This window comes from Pseudonaja textilis, chromosome Z (assembly GCF_049901715.1).
Source record: "Pseudonaja textilis isolate UNSWEBS1 chromosome Z, rPseTex1.2, whole genome shotgun sequence".
NCBI lineage: Eukaryota > Metazoa > Chordata > Lepidosauria > Squamata > Elapidae > Pseudonaja > Pseudonaja textilis.
This window is the reverse complement of record NC_142008.1, coordinates 108,690,830-108,702,262: the sequence shown is the minus strand read 5'-3', so window position 1 is coordinate 108,702,262 and position 11,433 is coordinate 108,690,830. Positions and strand designations below refer to the sequence as shown.

The window sequence follows — 11,433 nt, the reverse complement described above, 5'->3', positions numbered from 1 at the left end:
TATTTCCAAGCCTCTAGTTGGCAGTGTTACAAAGTTTCTTTAGCTTTCACTTTCCCCCTCCTTTTCCAAGCAAAATGTAATAAGAATTAATTTAAAAAAAAGAAAAAGATATTTAAAAAATAACTAAAAGGGGGTCTCTGGCTTAGAATATTATAAAATCAAAAAGGAGAGAAGAAGAATATATAAAAAGAAGAAAAAAACCCAGTCCCGTTTCAAAATATAAGATCATGTGTAGAAAATCCAGCAATAAGAAAAAAAAAATTACTTTGACATTCCTGTTTAAAATCGCTGCTTAATCACTTCTGTCAAAACTTTTACAGATTCTTTCTTTCCCTTAGGGTATCCTTTCAAGTCTTAAAATAAAGAAAAAAGTTCTCACCAAACCGGCACACTCTCTCTTTCCTTTCTCTTTCATTTCGGAGTTGTCCCAACTTCAGCAACTTTAATGGCTGCCTCTTTTCTGCTGGCAAAAAGAGCTTCTCCTGGATCTACCAGGGACTTTGCGATATCCCTGGGATCAACAGGATGTGCTCTTTACATTCACCATCTCTTTGGGATGGTTTAGATCCACTTGGACCGTCCAGGAGCAAAGATATTGGCAGCAATCTCAGAGCTCCAGGATCACATGCCGTATCGTCACAACGCCAGCTCCGCCCTCTCAAAAATATGTTGTAATGATCTTTAACAGTATTGCATCCAGTGAATCGAGATTGTCAATCAAGGGAAGAGAGATCATTGTCTATAAGATCATAGTTGCCTTTTTTGAAGGTTTAATTGGGGATTACGTCATTGTGATGATTTTTGTGTGGGCATATATTGAGACAATCATATTGTGGTCACTGTTGGAAAAGGGTTCTTTAGTTTGTATTCTGTAAATTAAATTCAAACTATTGCAGAAGATGAGATCGAGGTAGTTGTTTAGTCTAATATTGTTGGTTACTAGTTGTTCCAGGGTCAGATTTGTAACAGCATTGTAGAAGGTTGCATGTATGGGTTCAATTATACATTCATTTAGGGTCCAGTCAATATGAGGTAGATTGAAGTCACCAAGAAAGATAAAAGCGTGTGGGCAGGATGTTGCCCATGTTAGTTAATTTAGCTTGTTTAAATGTTCGATGTCATAATCAGGTGCTCTGTAACATAGTAAGAATCAAAATGTGATATTTAAGGATAGTTCACAGATGATGGTCTCAGGAAGAGCAAGCTCCTGGGTAACTTGGATGTTTTTTAGATGTAAGGACTTTTTATAGAAGATAGCAAAACCACCTCCTCTACGAATTTCATGATCTCATTGGTAAACATGAAAGTCTCTTACTGTGGTAATGGAGTCAGGGAGAGATGTGTTGAGCCATGTTTCACAGACAAATATGATGTTGAATTTAGCCATATTTAGTAAGAGGAGAAATTCAGGTATTTTATTCACAAGGCTTCTTGCATTGAGCAACTTGCCTCTAAGGCCAGCAGTAGTTTGAATTGAGGTAGTTAGGGGCGTGCATGCTTAGTCTTGAGTGATGGTGGATTAGTTGAGGTAGGGTTGTGGTTGAAGGTTAAAGCTGAGTTGAAGGTTGTGTGACTTACTTTTGATACAGTCAGCACGGTAATCATACCTATTTCCTGTATTCTTACCCGTGTTTATACTTATACCTATTACCTTGTAAGCAATTAACAAATCAAATAAATAAAGTACAAAAAAGCAGTAAGCTAAGAAGAACAGCTTGACTGCAACCCTGTTCAGTTCACTGGGAATAAACTCTACTGAAAATACTGGTGCTCACTTCTGACTGGATGGATTTTATTTGCAAAATACATTGTGCTTCAACAACTCCTTAGTCAGCTAAAATACACTTTGGGATTTTAATGTGAAGAAGAGGACTATTTTATTCTCTGGAGATGTCAACTAAGTCCATAGTCCAGGAGAAAAAAAATATCCAACTCTTGTTTGATTAGTTTATTCACTATTTTCTCTTTTAATGTGATACACACATTAACATCCTTGTTATGGCTTAACTTGGAATGGATAAATAATCCCTCCACGGGACTTGTGATGCATTATGTCCATGCCAAGAGCCCTGGAAAACATCTAGCTCTTGGCTTGTTCTGTGTTTCCCCTCTTCTCTCCAATTTTTCATTTCCTGCCTTGCTTTTCTATAACACATTGTTGCCTCCCCTTCCCCTCCCAATCCTGTGACTTCTCTTTGGGCTATAAATCCCCGTGACTTGTCTTTTGGGCTATAAGAGATATACACATTGTGTCTGTTCCTTGGCTTGGGGTATGTTAGTGGGCAGGCAGCAGTGTGGGTGGGAGGTGTATAGCTAAAGGCCTGCAAAGGAGACCGAAAGAAGCAGCTTCAAAAGAAAACAGAAAGTCCTACACAGAGAGCAACAGGAGTGACAGCTCAGGAATTACAGAACAACATGAAGGTAAGTCAGTGAAGAATCTGAAGGTTTGGAGCAACAGATATTTGTTGAGGGGAGGTGAATTAGGATGTGAACTAAGGTTTGATTTTTTTTTTCAGTTGGACTTTGGTATTGTCTCCTCACTCCCAATCAAATTAATTTTTGTAATGGTCTATTTCAATGTCATATGTGATAAATGGAATTTGCATTTTTAAGAAACGGTGAAAGCCAGCTTCAGTAACTGTTAGTTATGATGGCTTAATGTGAGAACTGAACCCAGCAAAGTGAAATGGTTAAGGTGTTTGACTGAGAGATTCAGCCATAAAATATCACTGGGTAACTTTTGGCCAGTTCCTTTCTCTGGGCCCATCCTACCACACCAAGTTATAGCTGTGAGGATTAAATGGAGGAAGATCATTCTTTGAGGTGCCTTATATTCCTGGCAGAATATAAAATTAACATATCAATAAAGATATCCTCCCAATACAATACAAATATATGGTAGATGTGACAAAGATTTAGCTAAAAAATTCTTGAAGAATTCTGTTTGGCCATTGTAGAGAAGTAAAATGCAAAATGAAACAGACTTTTTTTAAAAATATATATGGCTGGCTTTCTTTCTCTTCTTAAATCCTGGCATTTGTTTTCCCTATCATGAAGTTGATTTTTTAAACAAAAGGATGTTTACTTTCTCTATCTGTAATGGTATTAAGAGATTGCTTTCCAAACAAAGACACCTTGAACCATGGACTACTTTATTACCCTTATTTTTGTTCTGTAACAAAGGGGAGAAATGGTTTCAATTTCATATCCAAGATAGTGGAATTACAAGGGCTAATTGATCAGGGTAAACCTTATCAACATCTAATTAGTACCCAATATTCTTATATGTATCCATGTATTCATAACTATGTTTTTACTTATACCTATTATTTTGTAAGCAATTGACAAAAACAAACAAACAAACAAACAAATAAATAAATATGATTCTATGAAGTGAACCATTTCATACAAAATGCTTTGCAAAATTAATGGGGAAAGGGGGTGAGGAAAACTTCCCTGATTCCCTACATGTGAAAAGAGATAAGGGAATATTAATTTTCACAGAGAAAATGATTAATGAGAAATGGACAGAATGAGAAGATGCAGATTATTTTTAAAAAATGAAGGTGATCCAAGATGATTGTATGAACTACAGTACTGATCTTTCTCTCTCTCCCCTCCCTCCCTCCCTCCCCCTCTGTGTGTGTGTGTGTGTCTGTGTCTGTGTCTGTGTCTGACGTGGGAAAATACCGAACAAAGCTGAATACTATATATATATATATATATATATATATATATATATATATATATATATATATATATATATATATATATATATATATATATATACACACACACACACACACACACACATATATATATATATATATATATATATATATATATATATAGTATTCAGCTTTGTTCGGGTATTTTCCCACGTCATTATAGTTGTGCTTTTTAAAATTGTAGCAACGTTTCAGCAGAATCTTATCTGCCATCATCAGGCTTCTGTATTGTATTCATTATCTATCTATCTATCTATCTATCTATCTATCTATCTATCTATCTATCTATCTATCTATCTATCTATCATGAAGGTACATGGACAGAGGCACACTAGAGATAATCTTGGAACACATCTGACTCAATTAGACCTCTGTAATTCTACTATCTTAGATATGAAGGAAAGCCAGTTGTTATAATACAAAAATCGAACAGCTAAGCACTATATATATAATGTTGGTTCTCAGCCTTATCTAGAATGCTGACTGTTGATTGCATGAAGAAAGCTTGCTGTCCCATATTCTGCATATTTTTATCAGGAATGGAGACTATCATCCCAGTTTCCATTCCAAACACCCACTTATGTTCAGGTAAAATACTGTTTATTGCAGAGAGCTTTTCTATATCCATGCCAGAATCAAACTCAAAATTACCCACTTGTTATGCTTCCTAGTCAAAATGTGGCCCCCTAAACATGAAGTGTTTGGAGGCAAGAGTGGGGGACATGATGTGGAAACAGAAGGGACTTCTTCACACTATTCATATGCATTACTTTTTGCTTTCTTGCAAATGTTACTGCAGGTATTCTAGGGATGAGCTATGATTTCAACCTAGTTTGTTTAAAGGTTTGACTGCAATCTTCAATACTTTAATGAGAGACATTAATAAAAGAGATATGTAGACTTCAATTGGCTGGAGAATTCTGAGAGTTGGATTCCATACATCTTCAAGTTGCTAAGGTTGAGAAATACTGCTATACAGGTAGTCCTTGACTTACCACAGTTCATTTAATGACCAAAGTTACAATGACATTGAAAAATGACCATTTTTACACCTATGACTGTTGCAGCATCCCCATGGTCACATGATTTATGTTCAGATTCTTGACACTGACTCACATTTATGACAATTGCAGTGTTTGGAGGTTATGTGATCCCTTTTTGCAACCTTACAACAGCAATGTCAATGGGGAAACCAGATTCACTTAAGAACTGTTACTAATTACTAATTTAACAACTGCAGTTATTCCCTTAACAAACATGGCCAGAAAAGTCATAAAGTGGGGAAAAACTCACTTAACAAATTTCTCATTTAGCAACATAAATTTTGAGCTCAATTGTCATCATAAGTTGAGGAGTACCTGTCAGAGCTTCAAATAAAAGTATACATGCAGCTTAACTATGTGCAATTTTTCATTTTAATCTCCACTTTCTTCCTCATTGGTTATTCATTCAGTAAGAATACAGTGTATATTCTCAGAAAAGCAGATAGATACTTATTTTATTCTACAAGTAGGATGCAAATTCACAAACTTTAAAATAAATCAGACAATAATAACAACAGCAGCAGACCAGATTATATAAATATTTTATTTAAAAAGTAAGTAACTGGGCCATGAACACATTCAACACATTGGCAAATCTAGCTAAAATTTTCCTGCAATGCATTTTTCCCCTCGATGTCAGACCACAGGCCAAAAGAAAATTCTGAGGCCAAGAAAAGCATAAATACAGAATACAGAAAGTTACTACCTAAACGTGTGTTTGCCATGTGGGTTGTTGAAAGATTATCAAAGTTAAAGATATACTGAATAATGGTAGATGAACTTTGAAGAGTTTTCCTTCTATTTCTCCCACTTTGAGAACTGACAAATATTAATTAACGTTGGACCAGAAGGAAAAATATCTATTTGCCAGTTTCTGAATCTTAATTTAATTTAGGGCTTTTCGTGACCTGAACATTACTTATTTTGAGTTAATATCTCTAAATCATGTTCTCCACCAGCATCCACATTTTTTGCTGCTTGCCTCACAATGACAAAAGCTGCATTCCAGCACCATGCTGTAAGATTTTTTTCCCTATGGAGTAGGCATACAAGATTGCAACACGCTTACAAAAGGGACAAGATTTGCATTACAACAAGACAAGGCTACTTTGATCAACCAGATTACTTTTGCTTCTTCTACAGGCACTGCTTTGACTAATAAATATGTAGACAACTTTCAAGTTTCAACTACCAGGTTTATATTGGGATATATTTCAATCTCTGACAAATATTTTTCTATTTTCAATCAGTGAATCAATTTCTCTCTCTTTTTCCCCCTACTGTATATTGCTATAAAACTTTGAGCACTAGATCTCATATCATTATTAGCAAAGAAGTTTGTTAGGCCCTCAACAAGCTTCTGAACCCAAGAAAATGTCCATTTACATTTTTCACTTCAGACAGCAAAGTCTGATTATCTTTTGCCATGGTAATATTTAATGTAAAAATGACCAAAATGAAGGTTCAACATGAATAAGCCCTGGCAAACTAAGCACACATGAGAGATTTGCATTTTTATTTTTCTTGGTAGACAATGCCAAATGTCTTTCCAAACCAGAAAGAGTTGCTGGAAATTGGGAAGTATATACTCTGTATTAAAATTAGGTTGGTCACACAGTTAGACAGATGTTTAGACTAGATTTAGCATTTTTGTCCACCCATAAAGTCCTTCCCAAGAATCTGGGATATTCAGATTTAATAATAAAGGTATTGTCGCAAGATGTGAGTTTCTCCAAGTAAAGCCATCTTCTGAAATTGACTGATTGAGATAGTGTTCAAGTAATGTTCCAGGTGTTTTGACATTGCATCGAAGTTTACTATCTGTAATACCTTTGCTTTACTTTGCCACATTTATTCAACTTCTATTTGGAGGTCTTTATAATACAATGATAATTATATTATTATTAATAAGAAGAAGCCTTTTTTATGTACCATGGATGACAAATCATGGTTTTTCTTTTTAGCTTTCTCAGGACTCCTCATTTTTACCCATCTCTCTGTTCCTCCTTTTACTTCTTCATCTTCCAACATTGCAAGGACAGGCCATCAACTCAGGTAAGTGCTCTTGAGGCTGTTTTATGGCACATACCCATCCTTTACATCAGGGGTGTCAAATTCAATCTTGTTGCAGGCTTCATTGGGATTTTGTTTGCCCGGGGGGCAGGGGGCATGGCCTGGTCATTATGGCTGACTGGGTGGTTGTGGCCATTCCTGGGGCAACAGGGGTCAGTCCCTTGCCATCTCTGGGATGGCTCAGGAGCCCTATTCTGCAGCCTATCATGGTCTGGATTCACCTGAAAGAAGCCAATGACACCAACTTTTGAAAAAGCAATTTTAGCCATCTTTAGGTTGGACAAGAAATAATTCTTATCTAAGACCATAAAATCTGCTTGTCAATATAGGCAATACAGAGCTTATCATGACTCGGGGGCATAAGTAGAATTCTCTAAACCCCCCAAAAAGCCTCTCAGATGCCTCTTCCTACATTAACTTATTTTTGTGTCTTCAAATCAATCTATGTTAGTGACTGACTAGAAAGTTCCTTCATTTCCCTTGTCAAGATTTAAAAAATGGTTTACCATTGTCTACTTCCTAAGGCGGAGATAAAATGACTGACTCAAGGTCACCCTACTAGCTTTGTCCCTAAGGCAGTCTAGAACTCATGATCTCCTGGATTTTAACCTGATGCTTTAACCATTATTCCAAACTGGGTCTCCATTCCAACTTGACTCATTAGTTGAAGACTTCAGGGCTTCATGTGTATCAGTTCTTGGGCTTTGCAAACACAAGCTTCTGTTAGGGAGAAAGGGCAGCAGCTCAGGGTGCTCTCCTGGGAATGCAGTATTGCCAGCAAATTGTATCAGTACTTGGGTTATTGGATGGGATCTATGATAATTCACTATGTCCAACTCGCCAAGGCCAACTCACCACAGTCAACTTGCCATGGCCAACTTGCTGTAATCAACTCACCATGGGACAACTCATTGCAGGACAAGTGTTATATTAATTTCAAAGAAATTGTGGAATAGAATCATTATAAAGGATGCAAAAAGAGAGACAGAATAAAATGTGAATGACAAAAATTAAAAATATTTTTTATTTATTTAAAAAAATTAAATTGAATTATTAAGTTATCCTGTGGCAAGTTGTCCCATGGTGAGTTGTCCATGCTGAGTTGAATTGGCCATGGCAAGTTGTTCCATTCCTTATTGGATGTGGGCTGAAAAAATCCTGTTGATTTCCTAGATAGCACCAACAATATAGGAACTTTTCTATCTCTTTCCTGCCATTTAGGGACTGATCTTGGAATGCATGTTAAGTTCATGTATTGTCTGTCATGGAACCCCCAACCATTATACTGCCCACAGAAAATGCTTAGATTCCTTTATGGCTGTATATCAGGTCTACTACAGATGACAACCAAATTTGTTTTCTAAAGATTACAGGTTCGACTAAGAACTCTTGGAACTATGGCTATTTACACTGTCTCAAGTATATTAATATAATTGGCACAACTCAGTATAAAGCTCCTTCCTCTATTATTAAATATATTGCTTGTGCTAAAAAGTAAAGAAACTCTTAAGTCAAGCTTAACTCTTGGTGATTCTGACTGTGAGGCTTTTTTTGGCAGCATTATGAACGTTTGCTGTTGTTTCTTTTGTGGCTTCTTTTATTTCCTAATCTAGCTAACAGACATGGCATTCCATAATCCTCCTGATCCAAGTAGTAATCAGGGCTGACCCTACATGGCTTCTGAGATTAGCCAAGTCCATTTATTAAAACATTTCTAGACAGATAAACTTTTGTTGCCAGGGCTGCTCTTTGCATACATTTTTTTAAAAAATCTGAGCCAGCATTAGGTTGCCGAGCAGACTAAGCCATTTAACAATAAATGAAGAATATTAAAACATAATCCATGTTCAAGCAAGTACAAAAGACACAAACAAGCATTTGAATTATCTTTTCAGCTTCTGAATAGCTGTTTTCAATCAAATTGGACAGAAAGTCTCATGTTGGGATGTCATTTGTGGCTTGCAGCTTGCCCAGCCTGGCTTGTATTATAGCATCTTTATCATCTCTTTTTAATCTTTGGATCATTTCACAATAGTTAAAAACAGTGTTCTGGAATATCCAAAATAGCAAGAACACTTAGACTTATATCCCGATCCATAGTGCTTTACAGCCCTCTCTAAGCTGTTTACAAAGTCAGCACATTTTCCCCAACAATCTGGATCTTCATTTTATTGACCTTGAAGGATGGAAGGCTGAGTCAACTTTTAGCCAGTGTGAATCGAATTGCTGACAGTCAGCAGAATTAGCCTGCAACACTGGATTCTAATTACTGCATCACCATGGCTATATTCAACAATTATGTTTCTTAAATGGGATGTCTCTTTATTTTTACAATGCGGTATAGAGAATCTTTTTTTTTTGTAAATTTTATTTGAGTTTTCACAAAGAGAAAAAAAAATACAAATAAAACATCTTTTTTGAAAGTAGCGTAATCCTGGGTTACATTTCTTCGTACAGACACAAATTCAGGTTCATGCTCATTTTTATATTCTATTCCGTATCTTATTACTATTTTACATTTTCTGCATAGCTTCTCCCCTCTTTTAATTTTCTCAGTTTTATTTTAATTATCTCATCTCAATTCAAATCATTGTATTTATATTCTTTGTCTGTTCTGTTTCAATTATCTATTATCTTTTCTCATTAAAGAAAATTTCTCCTGTAGTTACTGATTGGAGTATGACGCCTTTATATCTTTCCTCTAAAGTTGTAACATTCAATATAATATATAACTTCCATTCGGATTCGGCTTGGTACATTCTTAAAATACACACTGTATTCTTAAAAAAAGAAAAAATTATAAATGTATATAATTAAAACAACATTCCATTCCAATTCAATTCTATCATTAATAATAATATTCATTAAAGTCTTAACATCTTTAACATTACTTTTCAATTAAATATCATACTTCTATGGGAACAATTATAAGCTTTCCATAGTTAATTCCCCCCCTTCACTTATATTTTATAAAACATTAACTAATTAAAATGTTCCTGTCCCTTCCTAATTCAATTTTCTCATTTATTTTATTTCACTTATTTTATTCACAAACATTTCACTAAATTACACTAACTATTTTATCCCTCATTTTAATCATATGTTGTTTCCAATTTTCTAAAGTTATTTCTATTACTAATATAACAATACAATCTTATGTACCTTTACGGAATCCCTTTTTCAGTTAGATTTTCACCCACTATCTCTAAATAGCTCCTGTTTCTCTATCTTGCTCCGGTCCTTTGTAATTTCTTTTCCTCTCCTTCTTCCCTCTCTTCTTCTCTCTCCCCTTTTTACCCCCTTGTCTCTCTACCTCTATTTCTCTCTTCTGTATTCCCCTTTTCTGTTGCTTTCCAGTATTATACTTATTTTTTGAATTATTTTTCTTTTCTTTTGTTGTTTTTTTAAGTCTTAAATTCTCCATTCTCTTTCCCCCCTTTCCTTTTTCTTCCCCACATAAAATTGCTTGTTCATTAAAGATGGCTTCTTCTTTGTCCCAGTCTTCTTGTTTTGCAGTCTTTTCTTGTTGTTTCTCATAGTTCCAAATCTCCATTTCTAAGAATTGAAAAATGAAGCCAAAAGAACCCTTCCCTTCTTGTGCATCTTCTTTGTACTTTTTAAGTTCCATTTCCAATTCATCCAGAAGTGATGCCATTGTATAAATTTTTAAACAACCACCCGATTGATTTTAGTCATTCAAATATAATAACGAAGAATCCAAAGACCACCAAATAATCCAAACACTTGCAAGCTGTTTCTTTTTTGCTCTTTTTTTCACTTTCTCTTCCTGAGGTTACTATTTAGTTGCAAAGTTTCAGTTAAAATGTATCTTTTAGAAGTCTTGTTGAAGTTTTACTGTAGATTCTTTTTAATTCCAGGCAGTCTCCTCCCTCTTCCAGATCCTGCCCTTGTTGTTTTTCTCTCCCTTCTTGCTTATGAAAAAGAAAAAATTTTAATGTCCAGAAATCTTTATTATCCCTTTGGCATTTTGTTTTATTTTCAGTTTAATCGCCTATTGATGTCAAAGCGTATTTTTCCGATTTCTTATTTAAGTCTCTTATCAGTATAAGGAAGGAGAGAGAAGGAAAAAAAAGCCAAACCTTTCCCTTTTCACTTTCCTTCGCTGCTTCTGACTCTTTGGGAGCAATGTTATTTTTTGTAAGTTTAAATTCCAGGGTACCTTAGTTGTTGCTTTTACAATTTAACCTGGTCAGCCAAAACTTTCACTTCTTATCTTCTTCTTGCACATTCTTTTCCAGTCAAGTTCTCCTTTGTGGTGGCCATTTCTGACCACTGCTGCAACTGCCTTTGGGAAAGGGAGTAATGGCCAGCTGAGGAGGAGAGATGCAGCTCTCCTCAACCCTGCTGGCGGTCTCCCCCAGGTATAGAGAATCTTGAAATACACAAGGTGTCAGGTCTGTTGTCCATCTAGTTAAGAAATGGCTACTTTGAGAGCAGTATTCCAGGTTTCCAAGGGGAGACTTTACTGAACATATGCTGCCTATTAATTGAAGAAATGTTGAAGGATCTTTTTCCATGAAATACAAATATTAATTGATTGAGCTGTGATTCTCCTATTCCCTTACTTC

The 11,433-nt window shown here is 35.5% G+C and overlaps 1 protein-coding gene across 1 annotated transcript in view; it reads left to right on the top strand.

Annotated features, from left to right (window-relative positions):
- The first annotated feature begins 2,108 nt into the window (after positions 1–2,108).
- Positions 2,109–11,433, top strand: part of MFAP4 (microfibril associated protein 4) — a 16,599-nt gene continuing 7,274 nt past the window's right edge. Inside the window, exons 1-2 of the mRNA XM_087917850.1 lie at positions 2,109–2,421; positions 6,736–6,826. Coding sequence (XP_087773976.1) covers positions 2,416–2,421; positions 6,736–6,826 — 97 coding nt within the window. The 5' untranslated portion in view covers positions 2,109–2,415. The remainder of the gene's footprint in view (positions 2,422–6,735; positions 6,827–11,433) is intronic.